We start from the raw sequence: 18,003 nt of genomic DNA, 5'->3' as shown, positions 1-18,003 counted from the left end.
GGGAGACTCAACTGAAAGATACGTCAGAACAAACAACCACAGCATGGAGAGCTCTGCTGTAGCCGGGACTTTCGAATCACGCCGGAGATGTGCTTGCTGCTAACACCCATTCAGGTCACTTGAGGGCTCAGAGCATTTCCTGCACTGCACTGATGTTTGCTTTGTGCTTTGTCCCTGTAGGCTTCCTGAGGAGGCCTTTAGCTTCAGTGTCCTTAGAAAATTGTTTTGCTGGATTCCTTGTGTTTTCTGATCTACCCTTGAGGTGGAGGTCTAGAGGGATATGTCTGCTGAGGTAGGATTAATAAAGGAATTGGGGATAGGAGAACTATTAGAACACTGGGTTGGGAGAACATAGCATGGAGATTATAATGAGACAAAATCACGGACTGCTGAGTGAATGGATGGGCGAATGGTTTGTTTCGTTGTGTCCTACTCTTAGATCCTTTTTGTTATGCTAAATTGGCGTGATGGCATGACCAGCTCTGCCCCCCTGTGAGAACGTCAGAAAGCTGAAGTGACCTTTGTTTTTTGGGGATGTTGAAATGTTCCCTAAAGTTTCACCACCAGTTCCAGGAATCATGACTGAATGTAATTTCTTAAAATGAGTGTCTTCTCTGAGTGTGACCCTGTGGAACATGCCTTTTTTACCTTACTAGAATTAAGTATAATTGCACATCCTCTACAGTTGTTAGCAGTGGGGGTGGGCGATTCGAGGGAATTTTGGTATCGATCCGATACCAAGTAAATACAGGGTAGTATTTGAGTTACTTTATTATTATATTGTTTATTATATAAACACAGCACAAAGATTTTAGGCAATAAAAATGTTTTACTTTTTATTAAATAACTACAATGCAAACTTTAACAGTATAAAAAAATAAAATACTACAACTACAACAACTTTTTCAGAACAAAAGTCAAGAGAGTCAAACCAAAAAGCAGCAATGTAACAAAAATACAAATATAACAATGTCAACATGACAACTAAAATACCTCCTATTGCACAATGTTTTGAAAATAAAGTCATTAGTGCAAATAGTGTAAACAATACAATGTAAAAACCTTTAACAGTATAAAAAAATAAAATACTTTGACTACAACAACTGTTTCAGAAAAAAGTCAAGAGAGTCAAACCATAAAAAGCAGCAATGAAATGAAAATACAAATACTGTATAACAATGTCAACAAGACAACTAAAATACCTTCCATTGCACAATATTTTGAAAATAAAGTCAGTGGTGCAAATAAAGTGCAGACACAATCGGCTCTCATTCCCACCCTTTGGCTCTCGTTGCCATAGTGACAACGGATTTACAGGTTTTTGTTCAGGAACAGTAACATGTTTGCATTTTTCCTTTTATAGCACTTCTTCTCTGAGTCACTAACTGTCCTGCTTTTGAGAAAATCCTTTCTGCAGGTACTGATGTTGCCATCAGTCCCAGCTATTTCTTTGCAATCTTGCTCAGACAGGGAAATGTTGGCTCGTTCATTTTCCACCAAAGAAGTGGGTCTCCATCACGTGGAGTTGGCTTTTCTTCTGAGTACTGGCGCATTGCAGTAATGGCATTAGTACTAGCTGTACGTTGCTGCTGTGATGCTTGGATTTGAGTGTCAAATTCCGTCCATACTCCACCTTTTATTGCAGGTGGGGATGGAGAAGCTCCTGCAGGGTAGTGTGAGGTAGTTACAGGAGCCATTACTGGGGCAGTGCTGGTGGCAGAACTTGTGCCTGGTTCGGGAGCTGATTGTGAATGGACTGAGGTCTGGCTCTCTGATTGCATTTCAGCAGAGTCGTTTTTTCACAGTGTCAACATTTGCAGTGTCCCGGAATCCAAAATTTTTAAATCTTATATCCGGGTAGGGGCTGGTACTAAGGCTATAAAATGTTTCAATAGCCCTGAAATGGTGCTGGCACTGTTGACAGCACAGTAGCTAGCTTGCTGCCTTGGGCCTTATGAGCTGCAGTTGATCTCAGAAGTCATGCAACCAGGGGGATCACCTTTGAAACAGACACATGTTTTTTTCAGATTATATCTCCCTTTGTGAGAGTTTTCTCACTATATTTATAACTATGTTATTTCAATTACTCACAAGATGACAACCAGACATGTTTTCTTTCTTTGAGTACAGCCGTCCGTGAACAGGAACATATCCTCCCTGATCATTATTTTATTTCTGAAGCACAGTACAGTCGTCCTTGAACTAGGAACCTGTCCTCCCTGAGCATATCATCCTTGGAACACATCACAAAGCACAAAGGAACTGTTAAAAAAACTATGTGCAGGTGCAGCATGAGCTGACCTCACTCCTGTATGACTATGCATGAACTGTATTATCCAATGAAAGTTATTATGTAAATAAACACACTCACACATTAAAAAGCCGAGCAAGAAGGAACTCAGGGGGATTCTCTGGATCTTGCCTCCAAAGAGCGCACTGAGTTTCCCCCTCTGCAGACCTCAAAAGAATATTCGCTTGTCTGTGTTATTTCTTATGATAACCTCAGTCTCCTCTTTACAGGCTTCAACCTGGACCAGCATGAATTAGAGTTACTCTCTAACACCCTTGTTACTTCTTCAAATGGCTTCAAGGCATCAAGGGAGAGATCAATCACAGACCAATGTTCCTCATTCAGGCATAGTGAGCTCTTTCCAAGAAGGCAAAGTACAGTTGTAACTGCTTCCTTTTGCTCACGTAGCCTCTCAAACATGTAGAAGACAGAATTCCAGCGTGTTTCAACTGACTGGATGAGTTTGTGCTCTTGAAACTTTAGTTGTTTCTGTCTTTCTTAGAGCTTTTCTGTTACTTTTGTGCTGTGGTGAAAAAAAATACAATACCATAACACAGGTGTTGGATGTCAAGAAGCTCAGGAAGGGTCTTAATGGAGTCTTTCACAACTAGATTTATAGTGTGTGCAAAACATGGATAATGTGCCCAACCTGCTTTGCGTACAGCAGCAACCATATTGGCTCCATTATCTGAGACCACAGCCTGAATTTTGACAGTTAGGCCCCGTTCCTCTGAGGAGTGCGTGTTCGGAAGCAGAGAGAGAGGAGGAAAGGAAAGAGTCTGGGACTGAGAGTAGGGACTTTGAATATTGGGACTATGACAGGAAAAGGTAGAGTTGGTCGACATGATACAGAGAAGGAAGGTGGATATACTGTGTGTCCAGGAGACCAGGTGGAAAGGTAGTAAGGCTAGAAGCTTAGGAGCAGGCTTTAAGTTGTACTATTATGGTACTGACAAGAAGAGAAATGGAGTAGGAGTTATCCTGAAGGAGGAGTTTGTAAGGAACGTCCTAGAGGTGAAAAGAATGTCAGATAGACTTGTGAGTCTGAAACTGGAAATTGAATGTGTAATGCTCAATGTTGTTAGTGGCTATGCCCCACAGGTGGGATGTGAATCTGAAGAGAAGGAGAAGTTCTGGAATGAGTTAGATGAAGTGATGCAGAATATTCCCAGAAATGACAGAGTGATAATTGGTGCAGACTTCAATGGACATGTTGGTGAAGGCAATAGAGGGGATGAAGAAGTGATGGTCAGATTTGGTATCCAGGATAGGAATGCAGAGGGACAGATGGTGGTAGATTTTGCAAAAAGTATGGAAATGGCTGTAGTGAACACCTTTTTCCAGAAAAAACAGGAACATAGGGTAACTTATAAGAGCGGAGGAAGGAGCACGCAGGTCGACTACATCTTGTTTAGACGAGGTAACCTGAAAGAGATCAGTGACTGCAAAGTAGTTGTAGGTGAGTGTAGCCAGACAGCATAGGATGGTGGTTTGTAGGATGACTCTGGTGACAAGGAAGATGAAGAGAACAAAGGCAGAGCAGAGGACAAAATGGTGGAAGCTGAAAAGGGAGGAGTGTTGCATGGTTTTCAGGGAGGAGTTGAGAAAGGGTCTGGGTGGTTAGGGTGAGCTTCCAGATGATTGGACAACAACAGCTAGTGTTATCAGGGAGACAGGTAGAAGAGTACTTGGTGTGTCATCTGGAAGGAAAGTAGATAAGGAGACTTGGTGGTGGAATGAGGAAGTGCAGGAGTGTGTACAGAGAAAGCGGTTAGCGAAGAAGAAGTGGGATACTGAGAGGACTGAAGAGAACAGACAGGAGTTCAGGGAGATGCGGCGAAAGGTAAAGATAGAGGTAGCAAAGGCAAAACAAAGGGCGTATGATGACTTGTATGCTCGGTTGGATAGTAAGGAGGGTGAGAATGATCTATACAGGTTGGCGAAACAGAGAGATAAAGACGGAGAGGATGTACAACAGGTTCGGGTGATTAAGGACAGAGAGGGAAATGTATTGACAGATGCTAGAAGAGTGATGGTAGATGGAAAGAGTACTTTTAAGAGCTGATGAATGTGGAAAATGAAAGAGAGGCAAGGGTAGAAGAGGTGACTTTTGTAGACCACAAAGTAGCAAAAATTAGTAAAAGTGAAGTGAGGAAGGCATTGAAGAGGATGAAGAGTGGAAAAGCAGTTGGTCCTGATGATATACCTGAGGAGGTGTGGAAGTGTCTAGGAGAGGAAGCGGTAGATTTTCTGACTAGATTGTTCAACAGGATCTTAGAGAGTGAGAAGATGCCTGAAGAATGGAGACAAAGTGTGATGGTGCCTATTTTTAAGAATAAAGGGGATGTGCAGAATTGTGGCAACTATAGAGGGATAAAGTTGATGAGCCATACAATGAAGTTATGGGAAAGGGTAGTGGAAACTAGACTGAGAGCAGAAGTCACCATCTGTGAACAGCAGTATGGCTTTATGCCTAGGAAGAGTACTACAGATGCAGTATATGCATTGAGAATGCTAATAGAAAAGTACAGAGAAGGCCAGAGGGAGCTGCATTGTGTTTTGTAGACCTAGAAAAGGCATATGACAGGGTGCCAAGAGAGGAGCTCTGGTATTGTATGAGGAAATCTGGAGTGGCAGAGAAGTATGTTAGACTGGTGCAGGACATGTATGCTAGCTGTGAGACACTGGTACGGTGTGCTATAGGGGTAACAGAGAAGTTCAAGGTGGAGCTGGGACTCCAACAGGGATCAGCTCTGAGCCCCTTCTTGTTCGCAATGGTGATGGATAGGCTGACAGATGAGGTTAGACAGGAATCCCCATGGTTACAACCATGATGTTTGCGGATGACATTGGGATCTGTAGTGAGAGCAGACAACAGGTGGAGGAAAATCTAGAGAGGTGGAGGTATGCTCTGGAAAGGAGAGGAATGAAAGTTAGTCGCAGCAAGACAGAATATATGTGTGTGAATGAGGGGAACTCGGGTGGAACAGTGAGGCTACAGGGAGTGGAGATCAAGAAGCTGGAGGATTTCAGGTACTTAGGGTCAACAGTCCAGAGCAACGGAGAGTGTGGAAAAGAGGTGAAGAGATGGGTCCAAGCAGGTTGGAATGGGTGGAGAAAAGTGTCAGGGGTACTATGTGATAGAAGACTATCGGCCAGAATAAAAGGAAAGGTGTACAAGACAGTGGTGAGACCAGCGATGATGTATGTACTAGAAACTGTTACAATGACCAAACGACAGCAGGCAGAACTAGAGGTTGCAGAGATGAAGATGTTGAGGTTCTCTGTGGGAGTGACCGGGATGGATAGGATCAGGAATGAGGCTATCAGAGGAACAGCACATGTTAGATGTTTTTGAGAGAAGGTCAGAGAAGCCAGACTGAGATGGTTCGGTCATGTACAAAGGAGGGATAGAGAATATATCGGTAGACGGATGCTGGAATTGGAGCTGCCAGGCAAGAGGTCTCGAGGAAGACCAAAGAGAAGATTTATGGACGTAGTGAGAGAGGATATGAAGGTAGTTGGTGTGAGAGAGGAAGATACAGAGAATAGGGTTAGATGGAGAAAGTTGACTCGCTGTGGCGACCCCTGACGGGAAAAGACGAAAGAAGAAGAAGAAGAAGAAGAAGGCCCCATTCCTCTGTGATTCTTTGAAGTTCTGAGCAAATCCCATGAGCGCTGTGCTTACCTGAGAAACTACTGGTTTCTAGCACATATGCTTGCATTTTCCAATTTTTGTCAATGATATGGACAGTTACAGTTAAATAGGCCTCTGTGGCTCTTGATGTCCACATGTCAGTGGTCAATATAACGCTGTGAGCAGCATCCAGACACCTTTTAACTTCAGAGCAACACTTTTCGTACAATGAAGGTATTTTTTCTCCCATGAAAAACGTCCGACTTGGCATCCTGTAGCGGAGATCAAGTGTCTTTAGTAAATTCTTGAAACCCCGTTCAACCACAGAGAGGGGTTGTAGGTCCTTCACGATCATCATGGCAATACTATTTGAGAGATGATGAGATGAGAGATGAGAACAACTTTATTAATCCCGAAGGAAATTGTTGTGCCAGAGTTTCAAGTAAAAAACATAACAGTAATAGATAATAGTAGAAAGGAGGAAGAATAAGAAATATAATGAAATATGAATTGTCTTAACTGTTAGCAGTAACTACAAAGATTGAAGATTCCCTGCAGCTGAGGGAAGAGGAATTAAAATTGTTAATTAATATTTTAATCACAAATCACAAATTACATCACAAATTAATATTTGTGATGTCCTTGGCTCTTTGTGAATTATCTCGGTGAAATGACAAAATGATTAAGATGATTACGTCTGTAACTGTAATCTGAAAACAGCCTAAATAGGAATGCTACTTTTCCTTCAACAGTTAACACTAAAGAGTTATTATAGTCAGCAATATTCATATTTCAGGTTTTAGGTACAGAGCCTATCTTTATATGGGTAGCTATGTTTTTGGGTTCGAAACAAAACTAGGGCGGCAGCTATTCTTCAATTTAATTTGATTTAAATTAGGAAAAAATTGTTTGATGCCAATTCTGTTCCGTCAAGAAATTGTTTAATTATTGCTGCGTACTAGAATTACCCGTAAAAAGCTGGTGCGAAGCAGACAACCAAAACTTTTGCAAAGTTTGTTCGTGCACAGGAAGGAGACTTGCCTGGAAATGTCTGTGGGGCAGAACAAGCAAGCAGAGAAAAGGTGTTAAGATGTATCACTTAAGAAGGAAGCATACAGCACATTTGTCATCAAAAAAACAAGAAATCTGACAAACTCAATGTAGCCGGCTATCAAAAAGGACATACTAGCTTCATATCAATAAAGTTCCTCTTTTCAAATATGTGGGAGCATGCTTCTTTGTATTTTTGTTGGATTGAATTTGAAAGTTATAATGTATGAATAATCTTACGTCCCACTTACAACATTATTATAGTGCTTGTTAAAATGGGAAGACAGTTTTTAATTTGCAGATGAGAACGTTTGACACATGCTACTTTTCTTGTTTAAATAATTTTGTGAAGTACTTGTGAAGTACTGTGTAATTTAGCGTTATTAATTAAACGTTTTTCTTCCATTCAGTAAATCTATCAATCTATATTATTTTACACAGTGTAAAGCTTTACTCTGGTATTTTATTTAGTTTTATTTACATTGAATCCTCTAGTAGTATTAAAATGCAGCCAAAATAAATGTTATTTCAGGCATTAATGTTTGTTTGTTGTATACCTCAGTAAAATATTCTGAAACACTTTAATGTACATGGTTCACAATAAATTAGAGATTATGAGAGACTCATTTTTGGGGTAATAAATATTACACTAATGAAAATTGTGTTTCTTCTCATTCACTATATAACTTTTATTTATATCATTACAACTCAGACCAAATAGGAAAGCAGTCACATAAATAACGATATCAATAACATATCGTGAACATTGTGTTTTTATCTGATTACTTTAGTAATAGAATTAATCAATTGCTTGGGTAATTGATAGCTGCAGCCCATAGTAAAACAAGATTTTTTTCAACCGGGTGAACATATAACCACTGGACCAATCTCCAAAAATTGATACCCAATTACATTGTGAATATTCTTCATCTCATCTGTTATCTGTTATCTGTGATTCACTGAATCACAGATTACCTGAGAATTGTTGATTTTCTGGCCGAAAAGCTTCTGCCAGAGTACATTGTCTCTGTGTCCGCGGGGGTGTTCTGGCTTGGGGTGGGGACCCCCCCCCCGGGACCCCCCCCCCCCCCCTCCTCCTCCTCCCTCATCTTCTTTGCTTGCAGCTCGTTGCTCTCTGTAGAGTGAGCTTTTTTCATATGTTTGTGTAAATTCGTGGTGTTACCACAGTCGCGGACCACTTTATTACACAAATCACACTTGGCACTGTCCTTTTCTGTTGTTGTAAAAAAAAGTCCCAATCGTACTCCGCTTCATGTTTGGCTTTGCCATTGCTTTAGGTTCGGGCTACTCTCTCACTCTCCCGTCGCCCTCTCTGGCAGAGGTGGAGGTGCTGAAAGTGCGCCTGAGTCACTCACTCAAGCAGAGACTCAGAGTAGCGGCCGGCGCTGGGCGAGAGAGAGAGGGGGGTGCGCTATTTGCTCAGAGTAGCGGCGCTTTAAGGAAATTGGTGGAGGAGCGAAGTATAGATCCCAGGACAATAGTATCGATCCGATCCAAGTACTTGCTTCGCATCAATGATATCGATATTTGGATCGATCCGCCCACCCCTAGCTAGCAGTGGCGCTCTCATTGTCAGTTCGCAGGGACTATTAGCTCTTTGGTGTAGGGTTTGTTTTGCACCGAGCAGGCGATATGAGGTAAACAAACCCTCTAGAGACAACATGAACATTTTTAACAGGGCTGAAAAGAAAGTCGGAAAGAGACGAGGATAATGAGACAAAAGAAAGTCACCCGAAAGCTAAGACGAGGAAATATGGCGAAGCGTATGTAGCGCTTAGCTCACTGTGACTGCAGTGGGAGACGAGGAAACTTAACACTTAAAATTGTTAAAAACAATGATATTAAAGTTAATCTTTGTTATAAGTTAAACTATAATTATTTCTTTTTTGTTTTCTTTAACGTTGATAAGGATATAATTTTATGCAGAGGTGTACTTATAACAATTTTATAGACAAATTACATTATTTATTGTCGTCGCGGAGATCGGGGGGTGCCAATTGTTTTCTTCTTGTTGGGGGGGGGCATAACAGAAAATGATTGAGAAGCACTGCATAAAGGCAACATTGACAGCAGGGTGTATCACCCCAGTTGCCTGCTAGTCCATTTCTAGCCAGTTGGGGGTAGTAGCTCGTATGAAGGCTCGGTCATGCTGGAGTGAGTGAAGAAGGGCAACTTTTCGCTTCCTCCACTTCCTCTTCAGGGAGCAGGCACGCAGGCACAGGTAAAGCGAAATAAAGCAGATTACTGTTGAAATAAAATTGTGCCCGCAACTACTGGAGACCAGTACCCGGCTCAGCTTCTGCGCAGGCGCACTAGAGTACTGAAATCCTGGTAGCCAATCAGAGAAGTGGATGGGAACACGAGGTGTCTTGGACGAGCGTCCAGGGTTAAGATCCTAGGGACTCAGGCAGCCGGTCTTCAGTCTACCAACGGCCAACATGTCATTCGTCCTTCCGACACTGCTGTTGTGCATCTACGGCTTTTTCTCCAGTCTGCGGCCATCGGAGCCGTTCCTCGCTGCCTACCTGATGGGACCGGATAAGAACCTGACGGAGACCGAGGTGAGTCTACGCTTCTGTTCTCCACCGCACCATCCACGCGCTCAGCTCACTGCATATGGAGAGAATGTAACTTCAGATCGGAGAGTCCTTCGCCTGTCGTTGGAAAATCACGTTCTCCACTAATGTGCCATTGAAGGTGAATGCATTATGATGCTCGGTCGTGAAGACGACCGGGTTAGACAAATGTCCCAGTGTCGGACTGCGTTTCACGTCCACGCGCAGCTCTGCGGTCACTTTGACTCCAGCCAGCGTGAAACCTCGAATTCAAACTTTCGTGAGTCATTGAAGTACTTTCGCAGAGGACCCTTTGCCTCAGCAACCCCACACTGACCTTTAGATAATGCCATCGTCCTCTGTCCTTTTTCCGTCGTTTATTCTGCTCATCAGAAGGGAGAAGTGAATGACAGGAGTGTCCGCTGTTCTCGAGGCCAGGGGTCACACTGGTTCAGCTGTAAAGCTAAGATGCTAAGATTCTTTGTCCAATGGCACCAGAGATTGCTTTCCTGGCCTCCATTGCATTTAAAGAAGAGGAAAAAGATGTAACAGACCAAAACCTAAACAATAAAAAAGCCCTTTGCGCCCTTCAGCAGTGGCACCAGGCCATTATTCCTGAGAAGTCTTACCTGTGCTTCCAGTTTTCAGGCTGCTGGTTATGTTCCATTTTCTTCCATTACGGATTCTGGAAAAGCTGGAGCCCAAGGAAAACCTGTACACGTTTCCTCATCTGTGCTCTTTTCTTCCGTGTCTGGTGCAATCTCCTGCCACAGAGCTCAAGCACATTCCTAATACTTTTTTGTCAAGTAAAGTTTAACTTCCCTGTAATTGCTATGAAACTTGTATTGAACTTTGTTTTGTCTTCCAGTCCACCCACTAACCTTGAACTAATCGGTCTAATTGGTCTTCAATAAAGTAAAAAGAAAAAGTGAAAATAAAAATAAAAATGTCTGTTGAAAAATAATCACATTACTGACTAAGGGTTTTTCCCTGAACAAGCCAGACTTCACAACCATGACCTTATTTCATAGTGGTTCCTGCTGCACTTGCTAATCAGCGCATGTTAGTAAATGGACCAACAACAAGTTTTCGAAGTACTCCTGGGAGGCAAGCTGCCCTATCTGCAACCAACCCCCCATCTGTGCTCCATCCTGTCAGCTTCTTCTCTTTCACCTGAAAATGCCATTGACTGATTTGAATTGACAGCAGTGGACCCTGGGGTGAAACAAACAGTATAACTACATTTCCAAATACCTGTATTGCCCACATAGTAGGGAGTTTGTGGGTGACCAAAGGGAGTGTGTGTGTGTGTGTGTGTGTGTGTGTGTGTGTGTGTGTGTGTGTGTGTGTGTGTGTGTGTGTGTGTGTGTGTGTGTGTGTGTGTGTGTGTGTGTGTGTGTGTGTGTGTGTGTGTGTGCGCGCGTGTGTGTGTGTGCGTGCGTGCGTGCGCGCGTGGAGGGGGGGGCTCCTGGGGCTGGAATTGAATTACTTATATGTCATGGGGTGTTATATTAAGATTGTGACTAGCTAAACACCCACATACACACAATGAGTGGACAGTGAGATCGAGAACCAGAACCGATCGAAACATTGGAGGAAAGTATTGAAGGTGTACCTAAAGGTATTTCGAGATGCTGGAGCTTACAGTGTTAGTTACCTTTAAAACCTTTAAAAATACCTTTGAAAAATACTAAATAGTCCAGGCTGTAAACACTTTAATAATTTGATTGTTTTTACTGACAGTGGTAAAATTCCTGACAGCTTTTTCACATAGATACTGGAACTGCAGCAGACGGCAGTCCAAACAGATTGTTGACAGAAACAAACAAGAGTGCCAAGTAGATCTTGGGTACTTTGGCTGTAACTTAAGATTTCAGACCAACTGAGAAGTCATAGGCCGAAGCCTGCAGAACTTCAAGGTTACTGGCTAGTTGCAGCTAAGGTCTAAGCCTGAATAATCCGTCCTGAAGAATGGCAAGATCCCTCTGGAATTCATGGCTAATCCTCAAATAATGGTCCCCATCCAGGTATGGATGGGCTACTTGTGAGAAAGCTCAAATCCCTCACACAGCCTCCCCAGAACTTTTTTGTGGCAGTAGCTACCCCTGATGAGTCTGGTTCATCTAGGAGTCACTGCTTCTGGTTGAGCAGCATGCTAGCGAGTGCTTAGTCATGGGGCTGGTTACCTCACTGGCTGAGATGATGCAAGGAGGAGAAACTACTTCTTTTTTTGGAATTAACATGAAAAATACATCCAGGAAATCCATGAAAATGAGCCAAAATCACAAGAAGTGATTGCTTCGGGAGTACTTCTTCAGCTTTGGAGCTAATTTGTGTTCTGGAGAGGAAATTTAGAAAACCTCTCAGAGGTGGAAGTTTTCTGCTCCTCCATTTTTTTATGATAATGTTTATTTTTCTCATATTTTCTGATATTTTTGTATCCTATTGTATTGTAATATGTTTAACTGAACTCCCTCTTTCCTGTACTCTTTGTCCTGCACTCAACTTTCTTCTGTGTGCATGGAAGTGTCCCACAGTGAGGCCATTAAAGGTGCATCCTGCTCTATTCTTCTATTCTATAAAGACTATTCCACTTCTTCTATTGTGTGCTGATGACTTGGGTCCTTTGATCATTTTCTGCGTGTGTGCGTGTGAGCGTGCGAGCGATCACACATTCATGTGACAGAAGGTGGTCCACATCTATGCGTCCTGATGGCACCTGGTTTAAGCTCCTGATGGCTTCCTCAGTCAGGCTCCAGCCTGACTGGAGCTCCACCAGCCTGAATGGAATCTGTGAGCTCACACACACACACGTCGGTGGCGTGGCGCAGGAGGTAGCACAATTGTCATTGGAACGTCGTCAGTTCGATTCCTGGCTTCTCCTAGTGTGTCGGAGTGTTGTTAGGCAAGACACTGAACTGTGGTGGTGGTTCATGGTGGATGGCATGCCTACTGCTCATGGTGATGAGTTAATTGCAGAAAACAAATTAATAAAGGATAAATTAGAATTATTACACAGGACCGACTCATCCTTCTTTTTCTTTTTCTCAGGTGGTCAATGAGATCTTCCCGATATGGACGTACTCGTACCTGGCCCTGTTGTTCCCTGTCTTCCTGCTCACAGACTACCTGTGCTACAAGCCGGTGCTGATCCTTCAGGCCACTGCCCTCGTGGTCACGTATGTGATGCTGCTGAAGGCCCAGGGCCTCCTGGGCATGCAGCTCTTAGAGTTCTTCTTTGGACTGGCCACAGCCACTGAGGTGGCTTACTACTCCTACATATACAGTATAGTGGAGCCGGCCCACTACCAGCGGGTGACGGGCTACTGCCGCAGTGTGACACTCTTCGGCTCGGCCGTGGGGTCGCTGGTGGGCCAGCTGGCGCTCTCCATGGGCAAAGCCCAGCTGGTCCACCTGGTCATCATCACTCTGGCATCAGCCGCTGTTGCTTTCCTGGCCCCCTGGGCTCTACCCATGCCCAGCAGGAGCTTGTTCTTCCACTGGAGTCCAGGCATGGAGGAGGTGCCACAGGACAACAATTTACCCATGGAGGTGAAGATTCTGGACACAGAAAGTAGAATGCCCCTGACTGAGGGGGCCTTCTTGGTGAGGTGTTTACTCCTGTTACAGTACAGTGATCGGTCTGAGGGTAAAATCTAAGGAGAACCCAGGGAGGATGGGTCGGTCCACCAGGGGAGGAAACTGTTGGAGGAAAGGCTCCTGCATTTCAACTGACGTCTCCTTTACAGGTGAATGGACCGTCTGAGGAGCTGAGGAGCCACCCTGGCCTGCTGGAGGTGTTAAAGATGTTGTTCAGGGACTTCCGTCACTGCTACAGCTCTCGCCCCCTGCTGTCCTGGTCGCTGTGGTGGGCACTGGCCACATGTGGATACTTCCAGATCATCAACTATGCCCAGGCCCTGTGGGAGAATATCCGGCCATCACAGGAGTACCACATCTACAATGGCTATGTGGAGACGCTGTCCACTCTGCTAGGTGAGGGTTCCTTCTTGTGGCTGCTAATGAAAACCTTTCCAGGGGGTTATGGTGTGGCCGGTGGTTCCCAGGGTTTCCCTTGTTGGTTTGTGGTGATTTGTTTATGGAAGCTGGTCTGGCAATGTTTGGGTGACTGTTGAATTCATCGTGCTGCTGCCCAGGCAGATAAAGGGACTGTAACCCCCATCTGCCCCAGCAGGTACCTGCTGAAATGCATTGAACTAAGTGGTCATCTATTTTGCATACACATCTTCATCGCCATTGTCCCGGCCCTTGTCTGGGGGAAAGGGGCCTGAGAAGGTCACCCCAGGCTGCCCTGTCCCTGGCAGTATCCCAACTCTTCTGGGGACCATGAGAGCTTCTCAACCTTACAGGATAGTAATAGTCTTTTAGCAGGCGACTGTGCACTGAACAACTCCCGACAGGAGGCTCCAGATCAGGGGACCCTGGGACCTGAAGGGAAAGTAGCCCCCCCAATGGCAAGTGCAGGAATCAGGTCTTCGCTGCTCCTACCAAAGACCATGGGGGTTTGCTCCGCAGACATCTGGTCTCTGAAGCTGCAAATGTTCTCAGCAGCTGTAAAAGTCCTGCATTGACTGTGAACTTTGTGTGCCTCTTGTTCTGCAGGGGCACTGGGAGCGCTGCTGGTGGGCTACCTGGTTGTGGACTGGGCGCTGTGGGGGGAGCTGCTTCTGTGCATCCTCTCCCTGCTGATGGCTGCGTGTGTGTTCCTCATGGACATGCTGAAGAACATCTGGGTGTGTTACAGCTCCTACGTACTCTTCAGAGCCATATACATGCTGCTCATCACTGTGGCAACGTAAGTCCTGGAAGGCTGGGCTGGTGGTCAGGGTATCTCATGATTGTCACCTGGAGGACCTCCTGGTCTTCCTGGCTCCAAGGAGAAGCAAAGGCAGAGGAGTGTTTCTTCCTTTTCTTCTTCTCATCAACCTGTCAGATTGCAGTCCCCCATCATCTGCAAAGATTTCATGCCCATTTTTCCCAACAACATTTCCCTTTTGCAGATGTGGGGAAGCACCGATGTGATCACAGTTCCCTGCCCAACATCACCCCATGGATGTTCATCACTTACTAATACTCCAGTTCTCGAAGTACAGATCCTTTGCAGCTCAGGAATGCCAACATGCAGTTTCCTTCTTTCCACTTTATCTCATACATGGTTCGTGTCCATCTGACTTCCTTCTGATTCTCAGAGTCAGGTTTATTTTCCAGGAAGTTCAGAAAGCTCTTGAGTCCATCTGAAGTCCTGCTGCTCTAGTGCTCCACTCAGGGATGCAGGGGTTTAGTCAAATAGATACCAGAGGACATCTTGACCTCATTGTCTAACACAGAGCAGCCAGTTGCAGGATCTACTGCTGGGGGTCCCGGGGCTGCACATGCATGCTGTAATGTCCATGCACTTTTTTGTGACCTGCAGGTACCAGATTGCAGCCAGTCTGTCCATGCAGCGGTATGCCCTGGTGTTTGGGGTGAACACCTTCCTGGCTTTGCTGCTGCAGACCCTGCTCACATTGGTCGTGGTGGATTCTGCTGGACTCGGCCTTGACATTTTCACCCAGGTGAGAAGAAGCCCCCCGCTCCGAGGTGACACTCTAACCAACCTGAGTTAGTCTAGACCCGCCCTCTGTGGATCTGAGACTGTTCACGAGGACTGATCTGATTTGATAACAGTGTCATTGACAATGGTGGTTGAAGTCCTGGTTGGAATGGGGGTCCAAGACAGGTCTGATGTTCTGGGCTGAGGGCTTACTTTCTACCATTGCATGAGGGTTATGGAAACATCTAAAACAAGGCCTGTTGAGGGGCGTTTGAGGCCTGACCTTCAAAACACCCACAGACTGGTTCATCATTTTCTACTTTTTTGATTCTTGATCACTTTCTAACACCACCAAGAACACCAGGGACTGGACTCTCTGCACCACAGGGGGAGCTCAGGGCTTTGGGTCTGTCCATGGAGTCCAGAACACACATCATCACTCAGCAGACACAAGGACTGGTCAAACGACTCTATAATCAAAGGTCTGGAAGAACGGAGGAGAACCATCAAGACTGTCTTTGAGGAACTAGTACAGAGGTCAGGTCTCTTGGTGCTACCAGGACTTCCTCAGTGCCTTGTACAAGGTCACTCCAACCTCTGCTCCACAAGCATGGAGGTTCTGTCCAGTGCTTGGTTTTGTCTGCTCTGACAACCAGAACAAAGATAGCAAGGAGCAGACATCCTGTGCTATCACACCAGGATTTTGGTTTATGGAAAGCCATCAAGAGATGTTTAGATGTTTTATCTCCTCTGAGGTGTCCTTGTCCTACAGCCTGTATCTGATAAAGTCTTCATTCCTCCACCAGTTCTTCATCTATAGCGCCTACTTCGCTGTCATCGCTGTAGTCTTCCTCATCGCCGGGCTCTGCAAGCTGGTGTCCAGGAGGCGCTCTGGGCAGGAGGAATCCACCCGCCCAGGAGAACCCCCTAGCCACCATGAGGACCCCTCGCCAGAGCTGCCTCCTGTCACAGGAAACAGCTCCTCAGAGGGGCAGCAGGTTCTCTGACACCATTCTGCTGAGGTCTGGCCACCTAAGAATTGGAGGAAACGGTAACAGAACCTGGGAGAAGGAGAGTCATGGATCGACTGTAGGTCCCTCTGCACCTTCTCACCTCCTGAGGAGTGAAACCTCATAAAACTTCATTAACCATTATAGCAGCAGCTCCAGAGCAGGTATCTGAGAGGGAGCAGGTGTGTGTTGAACGTCAAACACCAGACCTGCTACACAGTGAGAGGCTGAAGCTTCTGCAAAGAACCTTCAGCGAGATGAAGTCACCTGGTGTGTGCGTGTGTGCGTGCGTGCGTGTGTGTGTGTGTTCGTTCGTTCGTTCGTTCGTTCCGTGCGCGGAACACAGTGTGGTATTCTGAGCTCCATCAGAAGCTGCAGGAGCGTCGCACTATGAAGACCAGCTGAAATCTACATTCTATTTTCCAAGAAGAAAACATGACAATCAGAAGCAACTGATATTTATGACACCCCATCGTTAGGACCAGCTCCTGGTGTAGATTTGTTTCTGTTCATTGTGTGTAATCCTGGTTCGCATCCAAGTGTGTTGTTTCTCTGCCTGCTCTTAGCCTGTTGGTCTGTCAGACCTGAGTTAAGTAGCTCTAGCAGGGATGAGCAGCAAGAACCATGATTTCTGCACAAAGTGTAGCGTTCCAATTGTGTGAGTTCCTCCCTTGTCTGATGCTGCCGGGCAACCTGCGGCTATGGAGGGCGAAGGGCTTCAGTGTGGCCTCCAGCTTCCTAGTCTGCCAACACCATGAACTGAGACAACAATGCAGCCTTTCAGGCTCAAATGTTTCCCATTTGCTGCCACAATTAACCTCCAGCTGTGCTTTCCCCTCAGAGGCTCAGACAATTAGTCCTAGGAGTTTGGAAACCATGGCAAATATTTTTAGTTTACTTTTTCTAGGACTTTCCCATGGAGATGTCCTCCAGGGGACTGTCAGACTGGTGCCCCACAAGTTGAGCAGACATTCTTCATAACACCAAACTGACCAAAAGAGTACTTTGAGAGTGTCTTAATGCTCCTACTGGGACCAGAAGCTGTACATGTGTCTATGGAGTTAGGTGGTTGGTATAAATCATCTACTTTATTCCAGAAGCTGCGAAGTCAGTGCTGAGGTCTAGGCTGTCCTTCCCAACCTAAAATGGCTGTTTAGCAGCTGCCCTTGAAGGCAGCATGGAACAGATGTGAGCAAATGCCTTCTTAGTCCTAGAAACCCTGGAGGAACTGTATCACCTGGAGGGGCAGCACAGGCTGGATCCAGGGAAAGCCATGGTTTCATGTAGAACATTTACATTGTTTCCATGTACAACATTTACATTGATGCGTCTTCCAAAGAGACAGGATTTGAGAATCTGTAAATATTTGTCCCAAACCCCTGTAAATACACAAATATTTATTAATTAGCAGGGGCTGCTGTCAACCAGGATGTTAAACTGCTGCCTTCACTGTGTGAAAGGGCTTTTTTAATGAGTCCAGCGCTCTGATGGGTCCCAAACTGACTGGTTGTATTTCATTTACAAGGACTGTTTCAAGATAGCTGTTCCAGTGTGAATGTTATTCCTGTGTGCGTGTGTGTATGCGTGTGTGCGTGTGTGGTGACTGACAGAATAAAATAAGTAGTTTTCCCCAGGGTGGTGTCTTCATTCTGAGTGATGTAACTGGTGGCCCCAGGTCATAGATTGTGTGAAGGACATGATGTTGCTAGTAACGTGAGCATCACTGAAGCAGTTTTTCTGAGGTGATGGTCGCCACCTAGATATGCTACATGCCAAGTATAATAGCATAATAAACATTTAGGAAAGGATTCTCTGACTGGGCTGCCAGATTGACAGCTGCAGTGTCCCATAATTTCTGCAGCTGGAGGCCAAGGAGGAGGAGGCTG

General features: G+C 45.1%; 1 protein-coding gene and 1 pseudogene across 2 annotated transcripts; one reads left to right on the top strand and one right to left on the bottom strand.

The window, feature by feature from the left end:
- Nucleotides 1–1,311: 1,311 nt before the first annotated feature.
- Nucleotides 1,312–7,233, bottom strand: LOC147233219 (zinc finger BED domain-containing protein 6-like; annotated as a pseudogene).
- A 1,097-nt stretch (nt 7,234–8,330) lies between these two features.
- Nucleotides 8,331–17,750, top strand: slc19a2 (solute carrier family 19 member 2). 2 transcript variants are annotated; one of them, XM_086147827.1, is made up of 7 exons: nt 8,331–9,559; nt 12,605–13,159; nt 13,303–13,549; nt 14,177–14,307; nt 14,575–14,729; nt 14,988–15,129; nt 15,914–17,750. In XM_086147827.1, exons 1-7 carry the CDS (start codon nt 9,437–9,439, stop codon nt 16,112–16,114), a joined length of 1,554 nt encoding a protein of 517 aa, XP_086003953.1. In that variant the 5' UTR covers nt 8,331–9,436; the 3' UTR covers nt 16,115–17,750. The 2 variants fall into 2 exon arrangements, with proteins under 2 accessions (XP_086003953.1, XP_086003954.1); XM_086147828.1 differs by lacking the exon at nt 14,575–14,729 and having other exon boundaries at nt 8,333–9,559; nt 14,177–14,369.
- Nucleotides 17,751–18,003: the final 253 nt, after the last annotated feature.

Source organism: Fistularia commersonii, chromosome 6 (genome assembly GCF_037954325.1).
Source record: "Fistularia commersonii isolate RoL2024-O1a breed Wild chromosome 6, RoL_Fcom_v1.0, whole genome shotgun sequence".
Lineage (NCBI taxonomy): Eukaryota > Metazoa > Chordata > Actinopteri > Syngnathiformes > Fistulariidae > Fistularia > Fistularia commersonii.
Note: the sequence above shows the minus strand (reverse complement) of the source record. Positions and strands in the feature narration are given on the sequence as shown.